Source organism: Pholcus phalangioides, unplaced genomic scaffold (assembly GCF_987345545.1).
Source record: "Pholcus phalangioides strain wild (caught in Gottingen) unplaced genomic scaffold, Ppha-v1.0 ptg000017l_1, whole genome shotgun sequence".
Taxonomy (NCBI): Eukaryota; Metazoa; Arthropoda; class Arachnida; order Araneae; family Pholcidae; genus Pholcus; species Pholcus phalangioides.
The window spans coordinates 33255172-33278538 of NW_028301610.1; the positions used below are offsets into that span (position 1 = coordinate 33255172).

Genomic DNA, 23367 nt, shown 5'->3' on the forward strand with positions numbered 1-23367 from the left:
TACGAGAATATCTAATTCTTTATTATACTAAAAAATTATATTTTTCAGTGTTCATAAGGTTTGGCGCAATCCATCAAACGGGACGGACGAGAAGCTTTCATCCAGTTCAATTGAGATTATTGGACGTCCCCTAAAAAAATTCACGGCGTTTGAATATTTTAAACAATTTTTCAAAAAAGCTGTTTTATATCCAAATTAATTCAATCTGAGAATAGCGCAGATGAGAAAATTACTATTATCAATTATGCATAATAACTACCGGTTGGTCCCGACACAAAATGTATTCTCCGTCCTCTTGATGGCATGCTCCATATGACTCACGGTTGCGGTTCGCCGGAGCATTCAGCTCATACCTCTCGGACTTGTAACGTCCGAAGTTCATATTTTGACCCCGAATTCAAATGAACCTGAAAATAAAACAAAGAATATTAACAGGACTGTTTGAAATATTCATTCCTAAATGCGTCATTCATTTTAGATAAACTCCATCTTCCTCAAATTTCGTGTCTAGCAAAATTGAGCACGCGAAATGATTGATATCCAAAAAGAATACAGCAACTTCCTATAATTTACATGCTAGATTGTTATACGATCCCGGTAGCAATCGAAGTTATTTTGACGGAATTGGAATTGTAAGCCGTATAAATTGCTATCTTACGCAAGAGAAAAATGAAACGGCAGCATAGGTATCTTGGTTAATGGCATGACGGTTAATGAATGTTTGACAAAAGAACCCATTTGATCCTTTCGTTGCAATGTCTTCAGCTTTTAAATTCGATGTAGTTCTTTGTGGGAAACGATAAAAAACAGAAAAACAAGACGAGGGGATCGGCGGGAACGGGAAAGAAAATGTTTTTCACGGCAACGTGAATCGATTACTTGAGAGACTCGCATCATCAAACTGTTTTTCAATGGTTCCGTGCATTCAAAGAACTTTTCTGTATATTGCATTTTATTTGCCTGACGAAGAACCTAAAACTCCTCATTCTTTCAAGTATTGGAATTACTCATTTGTTTAATCGAGAAACCGTGAAAATTATACTACAGTCGAGCCCGGATACAAGGATGGCTATAAATAAACTGACACTACTCAGATCACTTATGTAGCGCCCATTCTGATGGAGGTATTTGATGAAACTTGGTATAGAATGTATATGGACCGTGGGGGGAAAAGAACGATTCTGTTTAAAAATATATAGTTCGATTTTTGACCACCAGGTGAAAAAGTGGTGGTTTTTTTTTAATTGCAGTTATCTTTTTTTCCCCCATGGTCCAAATAACGCATATACTAAGTTTCAATGAAATGCGTCCACCACAACGGGCGCTACATAGGTAGGAGTAGTATCAGTATAATAAAGCTGAGTATAGTGTCGGTTTAATTATGCTGACACTATTGGGACATGATTCAGACCTTGGGAAAAAGATAGCTGCGATAAAAAAGCGCCACTTTTCCCTTGGTGGTCAAAAATTGAACTATTTTTCATTGAATCTTTCTTCCCCCCCCCCCCCCATAGTTCATATATCCTATATACCAGTGGTTCCCAAACTTTTTGAAGCGCGATCCCCTTTCGAAAAGAATTTTATATATTGACGACCCCTCCTCCATTTTTTTTTTTAATTCAGGTAAATTTAATCGGTAGACGGCGCTACACCGATACTATTCATATGTGCATAATAAATTGTGCATTTTTCGAATTTTTGGAAAAGCCGGCATTCTGACAAGATACATCAGTGCTCTCGTGCTTGTATGTGTGTGCAGCGAATACATTAACATGTGTTTGACAACCAATAAAAATTGACAGATTGTAGGGTATCATCAAAATCTGCAACTACATGATTTCATCGAACCTGATGATAAATTTTTACAGGGCTGTCTGCAACCATGAAAAAAGATGTTTTATTTTTTTCATCTATGTACCGTTATATTAAGCTTTTCAGTTTTAATGGATAGTTTCCTTTTCCAGACACACCCTTTAGTTTCTAATTTATTAGTTGTGCGTTTTAGTTTTGACTAGTGAGTGCGTACATGAATGATAAATAGCTCAGGTAAGAGTTAAGGTGTGTTTTACGTTTGACATATATTTATTTACGTCAAGAAAGAATAAAATAAATTTATTTTAAATGTTTACATTTTGTAAAATCTTTCGCGATCCCCCCCCCAGCTCCCGTGGCCCCCAGGGGGTCGTGACCCACAGTTTTGGAACCACTGCTTTTTACCAAGTTTCATCAATATACCTCCATCGGAATGGCGCTACATGCCTCTGAATAGGTGCAGTTTATTTATAACCACCCTGTATAACGAAGTCGTAATTGAATGTTAAAAACATTCGCTATATCCGATATTTGTCATAACCGGTACACCATAAATACGATATACTTTGACTTCCATTAAGAGTCCTTAAAATGCCGATTTTCCGTATAACTTTGAAAAACCTCCTTAGACAGTTTTAACTGGACACAATTCCTTGTTTCCAAAGATAGGAAAGTAAACACGTGTGGTACTTCTTTGAAAATTGCATTCATTTACCTCGTCGGCTCTTGGCGATTGTCTCGAAGGAAATCGCCGTGAAACTTTAATCAACACTGGGCATTTTATCGCATTCAATTTCCTCTCAAAGAATATCCGGTTTCGGTTGGATGGACCTTAAGAACTCTCGAAACACTTACTGAAATATGATAAGACAACTTAATCGAGAATCGTCTTATAAACAGAAAATGTATAAATAGACTCTTATATATTCACAAATTACTTTATTAATAGATTTTTTTTTGTGTTCATTTATAATGCACAGTGAAGTCACATTAATATGACCACATCCTATTTTTAACATAACAGCATATAGCTAATGAAATGAGGCAAGAGTTTCGAGCTGGCTTGCTGTAAATATAAGGAAAGATTCCGAACTGGCTTGCTTGCTGTAAATATAAGGTGAGATTCTGAAAATGTATCACGTGTGTGTGTGTGTGTTATTATCACGGGGTTAACCCTTAAATACGTAGCTTTGCATATGTGTAAAGGGTTCTTTAAATTTTCATAACTGCAGCCAGTTTGAAAATTAGAATTCAGAATCACCTTTGCACGTAAGGTGTGAGATCATATTCTTTCCATTTTATATTTCAAATTTGCTGGTATACATCCCAATTAACAATAGCAACTCTTTGTTTATTGCAGAGCATGTATGACTGTGATTTCGCAAATTTTTTAGAATGTGTTTTGTTTGCGTTTCATTTTTTTTTACCTTGAAGTTTGCAATCCGAATTTTTTTTTTCTTACTATAGTTTGAATAACAAAGAAGGTAGTTATAAATTTGGAAAGTAATATTACTTCAATACATGTATTTTATGTGAGATTTTTGAGGCTTTGCACGTTTTCAATAAGGACCTGTATAAACAAAACAACTCTAAATATTATCACAAAAATTTTTTTGCCTGGTTTTAATTTATACAAAAAATACATGTCAATTTTTTGTATAAATTCTAAATAGATTTTTTAATTACTTTTCCGTCTTTCAATACGTGTTATTAACGGTGAAAAAAATTATCTGCTCGAAAAAAAAATTCAGTATTTAAGAGTTAAAAACGCTATTTATCAGATTTTAGAAAAGCGACGGTCATCGGTTTCTCAGTCAAGTATCACAGTATATTTGAAACTGAGCAGTGATTGGGCTTATTCAGCGTTTCTCAACCTTTCTGAACGGGTGGGAACAGGGGGAAAGGCAACTGCCCCGGGCGGAATAATTTAGGGGGTGGCAGTTTTAGAAGGGAGCAAATATCACCGTTTCAAAATTATCGAATTTTAAAGTTGCGGGGAATGCAAAATAATGTTTGCCCCGGGCGGCAAAAATCCTAGTTACAGCCCTGCTCAAGGACCAGTGAAATGTCAGAAACAATTGGACGATCCATTTTTATCCCGTATTACTGAACATTCCTGTATTTTTAGTTGTTCCCAATAAATTGCACACAAATAATACACATTTGTCTCGTATTCTCAATTACAAATTCAAATGCTTATTTAAATTTGCAATATTTACTAAAAAAACAGCGTTTTCATAACTTATTATGATAATTGTAGCTATTAATTCAAATATTCATCTCATATTTGTCAGGTTCAACGTTTTTCCCCTTAATTTTTCGGTGATTATAATTGCAGTTGGGGATTTTTCCGACTTATGGCAATGGTTTTGATGACAATTGGCGACGTCCTGTATTTTACAGTATTTAAGATCTCAGTTTCCCGTATTTTCCCTCGATGAAATATGGCCATTTAGTCAGTGTGATTTGTATTTATTCCCCCCCCCCAGTCATTTTAGCAGTAATTAGAAAATTTGTCTTCAATTGCATTTTTTTGGCTACAATTAGTGATATCCCGTATTGAGGATTGTATTTTCCTTGATGAGGTATGATGAACCTAAGTATGAATGTATAAGTATTATTTAAACCCATATGGGATATTACTAATATCAATTACAGCAATCGAATAATTTTTCATATTCAGTTAGACTCAAATTATCAAGTGTGCCTGCGGACCACCTACGCCATCTCGTCGCGGACCATAGGTTGAGAAACGCTGGGCTAATTGGAACCGAAGCCTACAGTTTAAATTCGAATTACCAGTTAGGCTACAATCCAGAGAGTTAGATGCTTATTCAACTAATCGGCTCAGCAGAATCCCAGTCAGCTTTTGATTGTTGTTGTCGTATCAGCTTTGAACTTCCAATGGTCGGTGTAATTGCGTGTTATCACAAAAAGACCATAAAACGATAAATCACCAACGCTGTCCGAAATTACTTTCAAGTTTCTCATGCTACTTACAAGACCAACGACGTCAAAATAAGGTAAATACCATATCATAGGAGAGAAAAAAATTGCTCTCTTTGCGGAGATCGTGGATTGACCACGTTTTCAATGATGGTAAACTGTTGAAGTTTTTGACATCCTTAAACACATAGTCTTTTTTTTTTTTCGTCCTATAATGAATAACACTATTCATGATATTACCCTGAAAGTAATTTCGCGCTCCATACTGCTCTCATCATGCATTATAAATCCTCCTCGCGTCAAAAATAAAAGCAAAATTTGAAAGATTTCGTCCTTCGAAACCGAAGGCAACGCAAAAATATACTCTCGCATGTACACCGCGGCTCTAATGTTCTCTATACTGGCTTGATTTAAGTTACCATACTAAAGGAAAAAATAAGTAGAGATGCGTGTAGAAGAAAAAGAATGACGACTTAATACAACACTAACACATAAAAACATCTGTTTTCAATCGTTTCCAAGGCAACGGGATGAATGGAATCTCGATTATTGCTATTGTTTCCGTTGCTGTTACAGTATTTTTGCTTTCTTCTGAGTATAAGCCGCATTTTTTGCCACGATCTTCATCCTATTTTTCATTTGATTCGCTTCGGTGTCGAGTCATTTACTTCTACCAAGAATTATACCATCGCACAAAAATAAACTTCGGTGGAAAACAAATTAATTATCGAAGGCTATAAGTGAGTGTTTCGTGGGGCTATGGTGAGTGTTTCTATGGACGCAACTAAATTTATTTTTTTCAATTAACAAATACTTGACAACCATTGGCATCTTTTAAGAACAATTTATTGGAATATATTATAAGGCAGGCTTTTTTTTTCTTATTTAATGGCAATTTCGAACTGGGGGGGTGGGGGGTGTTACTTGAAAAAAGATTGCTGAAAAAGGAATGGGAGCTCCAGTAAAAAATTTTGAACTGCCAACAAAATTTCAAAATTGTCGAATTGATTTTTACTTTTTTGATAGTTATTTACTACTGTTATTTCGAGCACAAGCCCTGTCGATGGCAAAGAATTAAGGGAGAGAGAAACTAGTCGAAGAAAATTATCAATTTCAGGCCTACTCTCCTCCTCCTATCAGGGGCTTGATTTTTGCGGGGGCCCCCCTCCGCCATTAACGCATGTGCCCTTAACACATGGGCCGACTCGGGTACAGACCAGGGGGCTCAAGTGTGGAGGGGGACTCTTGAAATTGCGATCTGATTAACATTTTCGAAAGTAAATATCTCGCGAAATAGGGGGAGGGACTCTGAAAAATCCCTTTGCCCGGGATCCCAGAATGCTCTTCAGACGGCCCTGGGAGGGGAATGCTGGATAAATCAAGATATTTGGGAATCCCACGAATAGAGTTTTAGTTGTTTAGTTAGTTGGTGAATAAATTTTATTGAATTCAAGTTCGGGGCTCCGTAATTTGAAGACACTGGCTAGATGCCCCACTTGTCGATGTGTAAATCACGTCCAGCTAGGGAGAAGGCCCAGCGATAAATAGGGTGAGTCCCCTTCCTGGGGTGTCTACTCAGGCCAAAACAAATACTGTGTTTTTCCAACTTCGGGGTATGAGTGCGAGCTGGTCCATTTGAAAAAGGTCTTCCCACAGAGAGAACTATAAGGCCTGCAAAAATAAGGCCTTAAAAAATCACGCATAACACGAGCAAAAAAAAATATATCAACCAGTCACTTTGTCTGGTTCCGAATTCGGAAGACAGATAGCAGCACTTGACAAGCAACGCATAACAAGCATTCCACAGAAATAAACTTCACGTTTTGTTCACAACATATACACGCACATTACGACATGTACCCATTTGTTAGAAGTTTCGTTGTAAAATATGGACGAGATGCATGCGCGGTTTAGTAGTAGTAGGCCAAATCAAATATCAGGACTCTATATATATTTTTATAGTAAATTTACAGTGTAAAAACTAATGGTAGTAAATTCCGACTCTCTCCAAGCCAGTGGAGCCCTGTCAGCATTACCCCTGCAAGTGGGTTGTTTGCACGATTTATTTTGAAGGTAAGTGATTAAAGTGACTTCCATAAACTGATAGGGTAATGCAGGAGTAATAATGAATAACGGAAAAAGACTATGGCCCACCAGTAACTGTTATTTCTCTTCACTGGTGGGATCAATTTTTTTCCTTTACGTGTAAGGAAAAACAGTTCGTCATTTATGGTGTCTGCTTCTAGTTATTGTGGGTTTGCGACTACCTCAAATACAGAATGCAAAGGCGACCTAGTAGCGCCTTTAGCGGTCGGGCCAACGGGATGCGGAAACGAAGGGGTGCGGGCTAAATTACTGAACATTTTTATCAATTCTGAAACTAATTTGCTCAAAAACAATCAAGGAAAATGTAATTTTTATTTAATTGTGGTTTTCAACATTTTAATTGATAAAATATTGATCAAGAACACTGTTAGGTATTCATAAAGAGTTATGATAAAATAACTAACCATCAACTAAATTTAAATAAATGAATTTTTAATAAATTTAAATAAATGAATTTTTAATAAATTTAAATAAATTTTTAATAAATTTAAATAAATTTTTAATAAATTTAAATAAATTTTTAATAAATTTAAATAAATTTTTAATAAATTTAAATAAATGAATTTTTAATAAATTTAAATAAATAAATTTTTAATAAATTTAAATAAATGAATTTTTAATAAATTTAAATAAATAAATTTTTTATAAATTTAAATAAATTTTTTATAAATTTAAATAAATGAATTTTTAATAAATTTAAATAAAGAATACATATTCCCTAATTGTTTTGAACAGTGTACTTTTTCACTAATTCTGAAATGATTTTTTTTTCATTAATTTGAACGAATTTTTTTACACACATTAAATCTAAATTCTCATAAATTTTTTTAAGTGCACGTATATTTCTTGGAGATCCTACATTTTTCAGCATTTCCGAACATTTGGTAATTATGTATGAATTTCCATAAAATACCCAAAAATCTCGCCCCGAACTCGTTGAGACAGCCCTTAGACACCCAAGGCAAATTGTCCAAAACATAAAATATGAAAAATTTAAATCACCACGAAAATTTACATCATAGAAATAACACTATAGGTCGGTGTAGTTTCTCCAACGGCTGGAGCAAGACTCTGGCGCAGCGCACAATCACACTTAAATAATATTCAACAAGACGAAGCTCTACAACATGAAACTACAAAAGCCAAGCGCACCAAATCCTCAAAATCCAGCTGGAAATGCAAATTCATATTTGTTATCTATTCAAACAAATTATAAGCTGTAGTTCCCGAAAAACAATTGTCGCGGAGGTGGATTCTTAGAATTTGGAAACACCCACGATATCTCTATGATTGAAATATTTATACAGTATACTGATGTTATAACGCAACAAATAATGTTGAATAAAGTTTTCAAATTTAATTTCCCGTGAGTTTTCGTGGAAAATATCATTACAACAGATAATACTACTCCTACACAAATGATGATTTCCATTTCCAACCTACGCCTCGATAGACTGGATTACTGTTGTCTAGAATTTGTAATGAATCTCTTTTATCTTCCCAATTTATTTTATTTTTGCCGATGGATAATATCCATAAAAACATTATATATGGATTTAGAAATTATACAACTCCCTGAATTTTGGACAAAAATGAAAGTTTTCTCCGAACTAAATGGACAATAAATTTCAGGGTAATAATAAAAAACCGTGATATACTTTATTAAAGACGTATAAAAATATATAATTTTTGTTTCCTTGTTGTTCGGTAATTATAGCCAATAATAAAGCAATTTTAACAAATAAAAGTACATTTGTTCACTTTGTTACACAACGGTCAAACACTCAAATGGGTTGATTAGATCAAGTGGAACAGTTTAGACCCAGTGGTTCCTTGACCGTTTGTTCTGCACGGATCTTTTATGACAATAAGATAACGGCCACGGATCCACTGTGCCAATAAGATGACTGCTATGCATGGACCCTACATCAGTGGAGCTGGTAGAACTCCAGCCCGGGATGAATCTTTTTTTTTTTTTTTTTTGTCTTTTACACTGTAAATTAACGAAAGAGGGGGCCCGTAAAAAATTCTGGCAGTTTCTTCGAGTCTGCTAAAATCTCAGTCGAGGGGTCAGGCTGCAGTAGCGGGTTTGGGGGGGGGGGGAATCATGCGGTAACGGACTCCCTGTCTCAATAAGATGACGACCACGAACCATGTTAGCAATAAAATGACGGCCACGAAGCCCTTAAAGAAAAATATTTCGTATATAGTCCTATGTTACTGTCCGTGTCAGGTCTAGCGTTACTACGAAATGGGATAGTGTCTGAGGTCTAGGTGGAATGGCCGACCACTTCATGAAGACGCTAAATTTTGAACTTGGACCGTAACATATACATACATTAATGTTTGCTAGAAATTTCTCAGAGGAATGTTTATGAGGTGCATGTACGGTTTAATAAAAGTATCTTCTTCGCTCCAGAGGTACCCGCCCGGAGGAAATACATTTTCAATACAAACGGTCTTAAATGGTTTTAAATGGTTCTTTTTTTTTCAAGACCTGAGGGTGCACATATGTATATCTAACTTCAATGGTCCTAGTAAAGCTATCGACCCAAATTAATAAATTTAAAAAATTCTTCCCCAAAGGAACTGTGAACCCCCGATTCAGACTCTGAATAGCATAAAACGGCGTTTCTAAATCTTTCTGAACTCAAGGGCTAGAATGCCTGAAACAATTTGACGGACAATTGTGTCCCGTATTACACAAATACAAGACCACAACAGGCAAAATGCCCAACAAGGTGACTGAGAAAAAGATGCCCATAACAAGTATAGAGATGTCATACCTGTATATATTACTAAATACATTTATATATTATTAAAGGAATTAAAAGAATGTCCCTAAAACGGACATTCCTCTAATTTTGGTTTTCCGATTTGTTTATACAATAAATATTCAATATGTAATGTTTATTTACTAAGTTCATGAATACACAGCGTTTTCATAATATAATTTATGTATTATGATAATTATGACAATAAATATTCATCTCACATATTTCTCAGGTTCAACGTTTTTTCCGCAAGTTTAATAACAATTGGCGATTGTGAGTAATTTTGGCAACGTTTTTGATGACAATTGGCGATTGCCAGTATTTTACTCTATTTAAGATCACGGTTTAACGTATTTTTCTCAATGAAATATGGCCATCTGATCATTTTTGAATATTTTTCCCCATGAAGTACAATTTTGTTTACTGTGATTTGTAGCAGTTCTTCATTCCTCCCCCCCCCCCTTCAGAAATTTCAGCAGCAATTACAAAATTGCATTTGAGGCAATAAATTGCATTTAAGGGGATCTCACTACCCACAAAGTCGAATTTTTAAAAACTACTTCAAAAATATTTCATTCAATTGCAAATAAAATACTAAAAATTTCGTGTCAATTGGTTTTAATTTGTTCTTTTATAACAAAAGAAAAAAATAATGAATTATAGTGAAAACGTATACAAGAAAAACACTTTGAACGCGATTTTCTCAGATTGCAGTTTTTGAGCTCATCCGTAAGATTTGAAAAAACTACTGTCCCCAAAAATTCTGAAATTTTGCAAAAATGTTTATCCACCATGTGTTATAGACATGTATAATAGATAGAGATACGTAAATTTCGCAAAAAAAAAAAAAAAGTTTTAAAATCAGAAATTTCGCATTTATTCGCAGTAATGAATTCCAAATAACAAATTTCACACATTTGTTCACAAAAAAACCTCTCGAATAAATAAAACATAGCTTAAATAAAAGATTTTGCATTAAAAAAAAAAACCGGCCTTATTACTGGAAAGTGTTAAAGTACTTAGTTGAATAAATTGTAGTAATATATCTCTCTACTTTATCCTAATTTTAACCTTATTTTTCAAATGCTTTTCTATAGCATCTTTTTCCGAAATTCCAAAAAGTTGCATATACAGTCGAGTGCACTTATAACATAATCCGGATATAACATAAACCGTGGATATAAGATGCTCATAACAAATACGGATGTTATAATATTTCAAAAATACAGCAAATCAATTAAAAATGCAATTGCTCTGTGGATATAACAAACCAAACGAATGGTCTTAACTAAGAAAATAATCCGGATATTAACATACTGCAAAAAAATTCTGAAAAAGAAGTAAAAAAACAGACCTTTTTATACAACATTTATTGTATTCGGGTGATATATATATATCTTGACGTTTTACCACAAAAAGACCTAAATTTTTTCAATAATTTTTTTCATTGCCGGAATAGCTGAATATGAGACTTTAGCGCTACCTGTCGAGAATAAATGTAACTATTTTGGCAATGAAATTTTTGGCATTTAATAACATCCTGTGTTTCTGTGAAAAATGTATCGTCTATGCCTTTCGAACTATTGGATTTTTACTTGTTTTTATGATTTTGTGATCTTTTTATTGATGGCGGTGATTAAAGAAAATTGTTGTAAATCAACTCAGTCACTGTTGAGCTCTGCTAATTCAAGTGTATTATTGAGAGATTGGTGATATAAAATTCATAAACATCAGAGGGGTTATTTTTTATGAATTTTTAAATTGTACAATACTGTCAACTTCAAAGGGAAAAACCATTTGCATCAACTCAAAAAATCATTAACATTTCCAAAAATGTCTACATGTTGTTGTATATCTTGCGTTTTCTAATAAATTTTCATAACTTTTCAGATATCAATCAAAAACTATATTCATGCTATATTATTTATTATAATATTATGTATTTCAATTATGTGTCGCATAAGCTTTTGTCCACGACAATCTCAAAAAGGCCCACATGCTATTGGTACGTAAGCTAATTCCAACGCCTTGCGTATAGCGTACACGTTGATTTTATTGTTGATTATTACCAACACTTCTCGAATCACAAAGGGGCTTTGTCATAACCGAACTCGACTGTATTCACATCTAACACAATGTCAGAGGGGAAAGAAGTGACGCTTGTGGTTTCCCCTTTCAAGCACGCTCACAAGTACGGACCAAAATTACGACTTTCCCACTTGAGAAAATATAAATTACCCAGATTTCGCTAAAAAGTAGTAAAAAATCAAATTATAGCATTTATTCGTCAAAATTCGCAAATTTCGCATTTATTTGGGGAATTTCGTATTTATCGCGGTTATTTCGTAAATATGAAATTTACGTATCCCTAATAATAGACCTCAGATTTAGCAATTGACTACTGTGAAGTATTTTAAATATGTTGAATTTTTAAATTTTTGAAATTTATATATTTTTTTTTTCATACTTTAAAAATTCATAAAATTCCAACGAATAGTCAGATATCTAAGTTCGAGATCTATTTTACTAACACGTGTCGAATAAACATTTTTTGCAAAATTTTACAATTTTAGGGGCGGTATTTTTTTTTAATCTTACGGATAAGCTCAAAAACTGCAATCTGAGACAATCGCGTTCAGTGTTTTTCTTGTATACGTTTACATAATAAATCATTAATTCTTCCTTTTGTTATGAAAGAACACATTAACCGATTGACAAGAAATTTTTTTATATTTTATTTGCAATTTAATGAAGTATTTTTGGTGTAATTTTGAAAATTCGACTTTAAGCTAAGTCTATTCTATAAATTGCATTTTTTGTCTAAATTTAGTCATACCCCGTATTTATTGCATCCCGTAGGATCACAATTCCCGACATTTTCCACGATGATGTATGTTGAACCCAATATGAAGGTATAATTTTTTTTTGAACCCCCAAAAATGGAAAAAAAACTAACATCAATATTACAAAGGTTGAATAATTTTTCATTCAATTAGAATTAAGTTTTATTAGAATCAATTTTATCAAGTCTGCTTATGGACCACCTATACCAGAGGTTTCCAACCTTTTTCCAGTCGCGAGCACTGCCTATACCCATCATCAAAAAGAAGAGCACTCTTACGACAAGTTTGACATACGAATGCATGAAATAAAGATGAGTTTAATCCTTGCATACAATTTGTACAAGGGTTTAATCGGGATATTAAGTGCTCACGAGCACGAAATCGGACACGAGTATAGAGCACTATAGGTCAAGGGCGTAGCGAGGGGGGGAGGACGTGGGTGTCTGCCCCCCCCCCCCGAAATGTGGGAAAATGACCGAAAAAAGGGAAAAAGATGGCCAAATCTATTGTTCTATCACTTTGGTTCCCCTCCCCCCGAACGAAATGCCTGACTACGCCTCTGCTATAGGTGCTTCAGAGAGCACCGTGGTGTTCGCGAGTAGCAGGTTGAAGATGCCTGACCTATACCATCGTCACGGATCACCTCTAGTTCGCGAACCATAGGTTGAGAAACACTGGCATAAAACATCTATGTGGACTGGGATCAAAACCCAAACGTACTGAAAAATTTGCTCCACTCTACTGCTGGGCATCAACCGGTTTTAGTATAACAATTTTCATTCATCTAGATCAAATATAAAATTTAACTGTCTTCCACGACATTAGTTCTCACGTGCATAAAATTACCATGATGTAACAAAAGAAGCCGAATGTCGAGGATGTGAGTCTAACAAAAGTAATGAAAGTGATATTATGCGTTTTCATTAGTACAATACTTTCCGACTAGAGAAAGACCGTCAAGAAGTAATCAAGCTCGAAATATCAGTCTAAACTCATTAGCATGTGGGAGAATTTGGTCTGTACTTCATTAGCATATGAGGAACGCCTCAATATAATGAAAATGAAGCTTTTCTTTCTCCTGGTAGACTTTCAGTGACTGATTAACTCTTTAAAAGTCGTAGAAAGAACACCGGTGCTCGAAGCAGCAGGCGCATAATTACTGTGTCGCCAAAGATAATTGGAAATGATGAGCTTCCGGGGGAGTTTTGCTGCATTTACCTGATAATAAATAGCGTGCTATGAAATTAGCTGTAGTTTAGTCCACGATTCCCTTATCTATTATCATCACCATCGCCAATTTTTGTGCGTCCAATGAATGAAGACAACGTTCAAGTGTTAATCTATTGACAATTCTTGAAAGGGAAATGAAAAAAAGAAAGTTGTTGCATCTCTAAGCTGCAGGAAAATATCCGGTAAATTATTTCATCGGGAGATTTACCTGTTCACTGATAGAATTATAAAATAAAATCCAAATTCCAAGCAACTTATCTATTTTTTTTAAGATATAAAATAACTTATTTATTGTAGTTACTGATTCAAAAAGCAAATAGCACTCCAATTATGCAAATTGGCTGCAAGAAAATCCCGAGGGAACGGAATTTTAAAGAAAGATAGACTCACATTTTTTTAAATGGGGAATTCAGAATTTACATTTATCAAATTTCCGTTTTCCTTGAACAAATTTTTGAAATATTCTACAACGGGAACATTTTTCCCATCATTTCTTACAAATATCCGTCCGGATGGAAATCGCAACTCGCCTAAAAATTTTCATGTAAGCACATTTTTACTTTTCTCGCAATGGATTTTCTACTCTAAAAGCAATTCCTTTATTTTTGTCACTTTTTAGATATAACAAATATGTTTTTATTCCTTTCGGCTTCCTATAGACGTTATATCGCTTCAACTCATGCGACATTTTATTGATCCACAAGCAAAACTGAAGGAAAAGAGGGCCGAAAAATTTTCTTTTAGGAGAATTCCTAAAGAAAGTTTCGTAGTTCTTTAAGAGAAATCCTTCTTATAATTCTTTATTTTCTTGAAGATCTAGTTGACAGGAATGGAACTCTTACGGATGTTCGTGATGGCACACACTCTGAGAGCTTTCACAATGAAAAGCACGTACGCTTCCTATTTTTACGGCTTTCCGTGTATTTTATTGATGCTATTCCGTGGGTTTGTGTGAATGAAGAGATGCGTAAACTTATACGGATGAATAATTGAACATATTCTAGTCAAAGAGAGAGAGAGAGAGGTGTGAATGTAATAAGGATAGTATAAGATAAAAATAAATTGTAGTAAAATATGCTGTGACCGTCGCGTAAATAATTTTCAAAGTAGATCTGTGATTCAAGCGACATGACCGCATGCTCAAGGTATCAAGATTTGTTGACTTTGCGTCTGATTAAGATAATTTTACGTTACAGTTGACGTTAGTTGCGACAAGCTGTAGGAATCTCTGTACATTTCTTTTACCAGGGCCGCAACTAGGGGCAGTCGCGGATCCAGGACGATGCATCGGGAAGGATAAATTGTGTAAGTTCATTGAATCGTCCCTGTATTTTACGGGACATACAAATTTTTCCATATTATTCGGCCCTTGGGAATGGCGATCGTACCTATCACCCCCACCCCCGGACCCGTGCCTAAGCAAAAGGCAGGCTTCTTCAGCTGCGAATAAAGTAGACGCAGGCATCTTCAGCTGCGATTAGAGCGCGAAGGCAGGTATCTTCAGATTCGAATAGAGAGGAGGCAGATATCTTCAGCTATGAATGGAGGGAGGGGAACAGCAATCTTTAGCTGCGAATGAAGCCGAAGCAAATATCTTCAGCTGCGAATAGAGCGGAGGCAGACATCTTCAGCTGTGAATGGAGCTTAGTGGAGCAATATTCCTTTATTTCTCCTCTAATAAATGGCGCGGAGGTGGGTGGATCCGGGCTGATGTGTGTCGAAAATCGACTTGTTGTGTAAGTGTATTGGATCATCCCGTATTTTACAGAACAAAAAAATATTCTCCCATATTATTCGGTTCTTGGTGGGGGGAGGGGATGATGGCCCCCTTTGGATCCGCGCTTGACTAGAAAAATGGGAGCAGGCTGGTCTGGTACCGAGTGCTGGACTAGAGGGGGCGCTGTGTGAATTCACTCTTTATATAACTTATCCTTCTACATTACGCGAGACGCCAAAATGAGTGCTTTCCTCGGCTGACAAAGTATCTAGTTACGGTCCTGTTTTTTACCCAGGGGAGCCCATTATGCTCTTGAGACAGCTCTATTTGTGAGATTCTTTTTTTTTTTTTGTGAAACAACACTAACAAGCATCATTTCTATTGATTGCTGTGTTATTCCAATTTTGAAAATTAAGTCGAAACTACTCAACGATTTTTGCGAGCGAGTACGAGTCGTTAAATTTTTTGTCGAAGGCAGTCTATAGAACCGAAAATATTTCGACATTTCCAGACATGCCCCCACCCTCTCCGCAAGGGTGTGGCTGACAGGGCACCAGCCCTGGAGCCGGGACAATTACAATCATTTTTTGTTTCTTCATGCTATAAATTCACTATAGAAGGACCCGTGAAAAGTATGGCTTGAGGGCCTGATAAATATCCCAGCCTAGGGGACCTATTCCAGGATGTGGGAGGCATGGCGCCCTCAAGGGTGGGGCTAACAGGGCTCTAGCCCAGGGGCCCGGGACGATTCTCTTCATTTCTTGTTTTTTTCATGCATAAATTCATCATAAAGGGGCGCATGAAAATCTGTTCTGGGGCCCCGCAAAAGATCCTAGCCTAGGGGGCCTGCCCCAGGATGTGGGGGTCATGTTTCGCTACATTAGAGAGGTATGAATGTCGCGTTTCAAAAATTCAGACTTTCAGAGGCCCTACTACATCATATGGTTAGTTTAAAAATCCTAGAATATCAACGACATCTACCGGAAGAAATTTCTAAGATGGTTCGATGTTAAAAAGAGCTTTGATCTTAACGTGATGGAATTGTCACTGCTGCGAATCTTTTTCATTCCTGTAACTTTGTTTTTTGAGACGAATTATTTTTCAAAGTCATTTATCTTCAAATTACAAATTGAAATGTTAGCCTGCCACTTTTAAGCTCATTTAAGCCCATAGACATCAATACGAATCTTGATAGATTCAATTAAACTTAATAATAATAGTTTTGTATTAAAAAAAAATAAGTAAAATGAGTATTAACACAGAAAATGCATCTACGTTATCTCTCTTACCCCCCTCCCCCCACCCCGTTTATAACTTCGTACACGTGATTAGTTCAGTCATAAAATACAGAGAGAGAGTGACCTTGTCTCTTGTACTAATGGCCAACATTCTATGTCTAGTTGTATATATAGGCTATGTTACGGTAAATGTGATAAATCGGTTATTATGCATAATCGTCAAACGTCTCGATATATAAAAGTTTGATAAATTTTCCTGCATTCATTACTTTTACGGGTGATTATGCATAATTCCCGAATGAAGTTGGAAAGTTTGGAAGAAAGCATGTGAAAATATCACTTATATTAAACTATTTATCCGTTTCTCCCGTATGTGATGGGTGCACTACACGTATTTTGCCATAAAAATAAAATTAAATTAATGAAAGGGTTCTAACGACAAAAACATATAAATTATTATCATTCTTGTGATATTAGGTTCCTTCACATTTATCAACATTTTTAAACATAATCAACATCACCGATCGAATCCATCATCCTTGACTGAATTTTGAGCAAAATATCTAGTAAGTTTGAGTAATTTAATGACGATTTACCATATTTATACCAATACGAGCTGGGGATTATACATAATCACCAGTAAATTTGATAAATTTGCAAAATTTATCAAACTTGTAATGGAAAATCGTTAACAACGCGGCTACAGAAATGTTTCCATCACAGCAAATTCGCTAATAGAAATTTGCTAATGGGATAGCGGCTGCCGCGGGAATCACCGCAACACTCAACACGTGATGAGTTATAATGACCAGGTCACACAACAATATTCGATCGAAACGTTCACTGGTCATCTGGGATCAAGTAGCGACTTTGGAGTTAAAACACCGAAGCAACTTCGCCGGAGAATTTCTCACCTAATCCATTAATTACGTTAAAACGACTATGAGAATGTTGGAGAGAATTTCGAATACCCCCAATTGAGAAAACTATTCAGACACACCAAAACCATTCATTACAACAATATGTTGAACGCCATTTACTGTATAATAGCCATTTATTCAAAGGGAATTTCATTATACGTGTCGAGTCCATTTGATTTACGTATAGTTTAGCTTCTTGTTTGGATAGAGTTTCTTCTACATGATTAAAAAAACAGGTGAAATATATACTGTACATTATACAGTTCTGTCAAGGTACTAAGAACAGCCTTCATAAGATTTTGATTAAGAAACCATTGAGTATCCAAAAACGATTTTAGTTTCACATTACTTACATTTATTGTAGATATTAGACCTAATTAAATGTCTTTTTTTTGCTAGATAGGCCATTCTAATATTAGCTAGCACAAAATGACCTACATTTCCATACCCGCATCGATTATTTTTCGCTGTAACCCGGCCTGGAAACTTCTTGGTAAAACCCATACCGTATTGTTTATCTGTACGCGTATAATTCTAATAGTTTATACCACTATCAGCTGTAATTACACCCTAAACTTATACAAGAGTTAGTTTTCCACTCCGTGAATCTATAATGCAATTTAGGCAGCAACAAAAAAATTGATGAAGATAAATTCTTGAATATTTATAGAATTGACATCATATACCCGTTATTCCATTTCTCCAGTTTCTAAATTTCTAACTTCATCATAAATTAATTTGAAAACTAATTCAACTCAAAGAAAAATTTGAAAATATGTCAATGTTTATTTAGAAATATATCTTTAATATCTTTTGTTAGTAAATTTAATAGCATGCATAGGCAGAAGCCGAGGAGTTTGAGAATTTGAAAAATAAACGAAACATGGAAATTTTAATCGCAGAAGCAAATAGATTATTATAAACCTTACCTTATACAAAAAGAGTGCCAACACAGAAGCGCATGTTATAGCTAAGTTGAGATCAATATGTCACACGCAACTACAGCAGATTAATTGTGATTGAAAATTAGAGTTAGAATAGAAAGTGAGAATCATTTGCAAACATTTTGGAAACCCATAGAAAATAGAGCAGAACCCTTTGAAAGTTGCATATGTTTTGTCAAGTTTTCAGATACAGAAATTTCACTGCCGAATACCAGGAGATCTCTTGCGATGAAAAGCCGCATGTTGCGATGGTTATAGCGGCACATCTTACACTAACCGATGAATGTTTCTTCTTTAAAAAAAGACAACTAAAAACGGGAACTGTTCAACTCTGCCATCTATGGAGCCGTATTCAAACTAAATGTATGAGGAAAGAAAGACAGATGTCGCCGTTATATGCAATCGATTTCATTCAATAACTTTTTATCCAAACACAGTCATAAAATATTCTTCCTAAGTTCTCATTCCCGGCCATTGATAAACTAATAAAAAAAAATCATCAACGAATCTCAGCCGCTTTTTATAATATTGTAAAATTCCATCAATAAAATAAATAAAACTTCATGCAGTGGGGATTCCTCTTATAACTCTCTCTCACTTAGAACGTTTTCCCGCTTAATATACGCTCCTTTTTTTCGTGTTCCCAACTTTTACTAATACTCATCGGAATTTCCCGTTTAACCCATTTTTGACTGAGGTTTCATTTGCGCAACGCTTCGTTTAAAAAAAAATTTTCATATACTTTTCATTCAAATTTTTGTACGAAATAAACATTTATTAAAAGGTCTAACGAGTGTCATAGTGTTATAGTGTTTTTTTAATTTGTTTACAATGAAATTTGATTTTTTATTATTTTTCAGAAATTTTATTCCGATTTTCTATCCGAATTTTTTTTTTCTCACCATGAACAAAGATAATTTTTTTTTAAATAGAAAAAATATTTTTCCCCCAATTTTTTTAGTCACATGGTGCATGAGGTTCATCAAAATTATAATTATCGATTCTTTTGATTAAACTAAGGTAATTAATTAACATTAATTAGAAAGTTAATTAATTGGGAATTTACAAAAAAACCATGCTAAATAGATGTCTAATTTTTTGAAACATCGAATGTATGTTATTTAAGTAGCCAGTCATCCTACATAAAAAATAAAACTTAATTTTTTAATTAAATTAAGTTAATTAGTTTACATTATTTAAAAAAATTAATTCGAAATTTATGTAAATTGCAAAGAAAAATAAGCCCAAAAAAACCAATTTTTTGAAACTTCTCAAATATGTTATGAGGTACCGGTCAAAATGGGTTAACACCTTCCGAGGGCAGATAATGCAAAATAGTGGTGTTGTTAAACATCCTTGAAAGAACAAAAACTTATAATTACATTATATTACATTGAAGGTGATTTTTAGCGAAGTATAAAAAATATATATTGTTGTAGCAGTTTCTAATTCTCCGCTGAAAATATCTTTATAGAGAAATTTATCGTAGTGAAGGATATCGTTGTAATAACATCGTTGCAGAAAATTTTAGCATTAGAATATTGGCAATTCCAAACAAGATTTGAAAAAATATCGTTGTAGAGGGATTTATCGTTATATCAAGTATCGTTTTAGCGAGGTTTCACTGTATATAAATAAAACTCTCAATAGAACACTCATACAAGGTCAGTCAGTGATCACAATGCTGAAATTATATGAAAATCACCTGAGAAGCAAAACTTAACATTCATGTCATGTGATCCAAGGGTTCGTATATTTTAGTATTCAATTATCTGCCATTATTTACTGACATGTATTACATGTCAACTAAATAATGGGAGATACTAAAAAAAAATTTTGAAACTGACAAAAAATTACTTTTTTACCAAATTTTTAAGAAACCAGTTGAAAGATTGATTTTCAGTTTTTTTAAAATTAAAATAAATGTGCAGATTTCTAAATTTTTTGTAAGCTTTAAAATGATTGACAATAACTTTTCTTCAGGAATTTTTCTATCTCAAAAAAGATAATTAACAAGGAATGCCATTTTCTACTTGCTGTACACAGGGTCGCAACTAGGGGGGTGCAGGTGGATCCCGTGCCCCGGGCGCTAGACCCGAGGAGGAGCAAATTTCATTCTGAAACCTCTCCTTCAACATTACAAGGGGGCGTCAAAATGCACGCTTGCCCCGGGTGACCAAGCATCTAGTTGCGGCCCTGGCTGTACAACACAAATAAGGTGCGTATTCTTAATTGAATAAGAGAAAAAATCTTCCTGAAAAAGTATTTTGCATTGTGATTATTGGCCGATTGTTCGTCCGGTTTCTCAGGTTTTGATATTTTTAACAAACACACGACGTTCGTCTTTATATGAACGCATTCGCGCTTTGGTGTCTTTTCATTTATCCACCTAAATTTTTACGGTTCCTCCAATATTTTCAGAGTTCGAGAGTTGTTTTCATTAAAAAAAATGTATACTGTATATACCTAGTGTCAAACAAAGGACTGCCTTACTTTAAAATTAAATAACTTGGAAACGGAGGTAGATAGTACAATGAAACAAGTGGTATGTGTTTATTTTGAAAGCTCTCTAAAATATTCTGATAAAAAAGTTTTAAAATTACTTACAAATGTTGCTGACAGGTGGAGCTATACGTCGTAGTCACAATGCACAGTCCAAAAAGTACGGTATAACCTTTCCTTAGCAATCACATTACAGTTGATTCAAAATGTGCACCTTTCGCAGCAAAGAGATAGCGTAAACGGAGAATGAAATTTTCAGTCACCCTCCGTAATGTCAATGGAAATGGACGCGCACATGCCTCACAGATTAAATCTTGAAGCTCGTCCAGTGTTGCAGGATCTCGTTCCGGTAAACCGTGCCTTTCAATGTTCCCCCCAAAAAGTTGTCGCAGGGGTGAGATCGAACGAGTATGGACGCCAATCCATGTCTGTTCTTGAATGTGGAATAGTTTAAAGCAATGACTCTATTCCTGAAATATTCCTCAAGAACGTCAAGAACCACTGGGGCACTGTGTGGGACCAACCACACAAAAGAAAATAAGAAAACATTATTATGAACCGTCGGTCGTGAGAAAAGTTCTCTTTTCAACATCTGATGCCACGTATTGCACAGAAAGAAGGCGGAGGGCAATCTTTTCCATTTAGAAATAAATCATAAATAGGCAATCGGAATGAAAAATGTGACAATGAACAAATGCCCCTTCATTATTAAATTCCGTTGAAAAGCACCTTTCACAAAAAACTAAAAGCCCATGGTAGCGCTTAACCATTTAAAGCAATGTTTTCAATTATCACTTTCTCGGGAATTTACTTTGATCACACAAATCTTGGTCATCAGATCCTGCGGCTTGGTCCCTAACTTTGGTGGTCCCCAGGCCAGAGGATTTTCTACGGACCCCTTCTGAAGTAAGTTTATAGTTTAAAAGAAAACAAAAAAATAAAATAGGTTTCACATCCCGGGCTCCAGACTTAGGGCACTGTTAGTTCCCGCTCCCCTCATCCTTGGGAAGCCCATGGGTCAATCACCGAGAGAATCAAGAACCCCTGGACCAGAGGCGGCAACATGAAGATAACATTGGACGGGCGGCTGAAAGTTGCTTGTCGTCCCGTATATACGGGACTCAAGCGCGTAGGTAGGAGAGGGAAGGGGCTTTGCATTGTTTTTTTTTCGAAAATTATATTAGGAGGGACTACGCCCCCTTAGAAGATTTATTCAGGAGGGGGCCGAAATGACCACAGCCTCAGCATTCCGGCACCTAGCCCCGGATCAGCGGTTCTCAAACTTTTTTGACTCGCGGACCACTTTTTAGTATATAATTTTTTGTGGCGGAGCCCCGTAGGCCTCGTTTTTTCATTTATTTATTAAACTTACTGACTAATTTTATTTTCCTCGAGCGGCAACGGAGCCCCTGGGAAGTGCACACGGAGCATCTGTCAAGAACCGCTGCTCTGGACTACGTTACAACAGAAGTTGAGAGTAGTGCCTTGGAGAACGGTTGTACGAATTCTGAAACATATCCCGTGGACCCCTTAAGGCAGTGATTCTCAAACTTCTGGTACCCCAACCTCATAGTCCTACTGATCACATTTTTGTGATTATAAGAATTTATTTCTTATTTTTTTTGGTCAGTTATACTTTTAAATTATTTATACTTTTAAATTATTTATACTTTTAAATTATTTATACTTTTAAATTATTTAAAACTTTGAATTTTAAAAATTTAAATTAATTAAAAACTAAAACTAAATTAAAATTTATATTAATAGAAATTATAGTTTTTTTCAATAAGCAACAAACTTATTTAAGAAATTGCTTGTAGTAATTAATGTTACAATTAATGAATTAGCTTTTTTTTGACAATAAATTTGGACATTGTTCCAGCTACCCTCGCCAAAAATACCAACGCTATAAGTTTGAGGGGCAGACTGAATAATGTGTTATATTTTAAACATAGTAAGACCTCCTTATCCGCCTGGCAGTCGAGTGGTTTGGGAGCTAGCCTCTGACTGAGTAGATGTCTACTAACAAATTTCCTGCGCAGATCGTAAAGATATCTTGGGAATGTCAGTGAGGACCACGTTAATTCTGATGCACATTAATAACTAAAAAAAAAATTTATTAACAGTATCGAGTGCAATTGTGCAAATAAATGAATACTTTGCAGATGAAAAGGAAGCAGAATATCAAATGCATGTGAAGAATTATTATTTTAAAATGCTCCTAGAATCCTACTTCCTTCTCCTTTGCTTGATAAAAATTAAGACTCACAGTTAACTGGTCAAAACAATATACACAAATAAAAATACATCCGTATTTATTCGATAAGTATTTTTT

At 35.0% G+C, this 23367-nt stretch overlaps 1 protein-coding gene across 1 annotated transcript in view; it reads right to left on the minus strand.

Moving 5' to 3' along the window:
* The window catches only part of LOC149072935 (anoctamin-7-like), a 53305-nt gene extending 34501 nt beyond the window's left edge, over positions 1 to 18804 (minus strand). The window contains exons 1-2 of the mRNA XM_089246428.1: positions 18516 to 18804; positions 260 to 407 (exon numbers count right to left, since the gene is read on the minus strand). Of these exons, the coding sequence (XP_089102554.1) occupies positions 260 to 382 (123 nt within the window). The 5' untranslated portion in view covers positions 383 to 407; positions 18516 to 18804. The remainder of the gene's footprint in view (positions 1 to 259; positions 408 to 18515) is intronic.
* Between the last annotated feature and the right edge of the window lie 4563 nt (positions 18805 to 23367).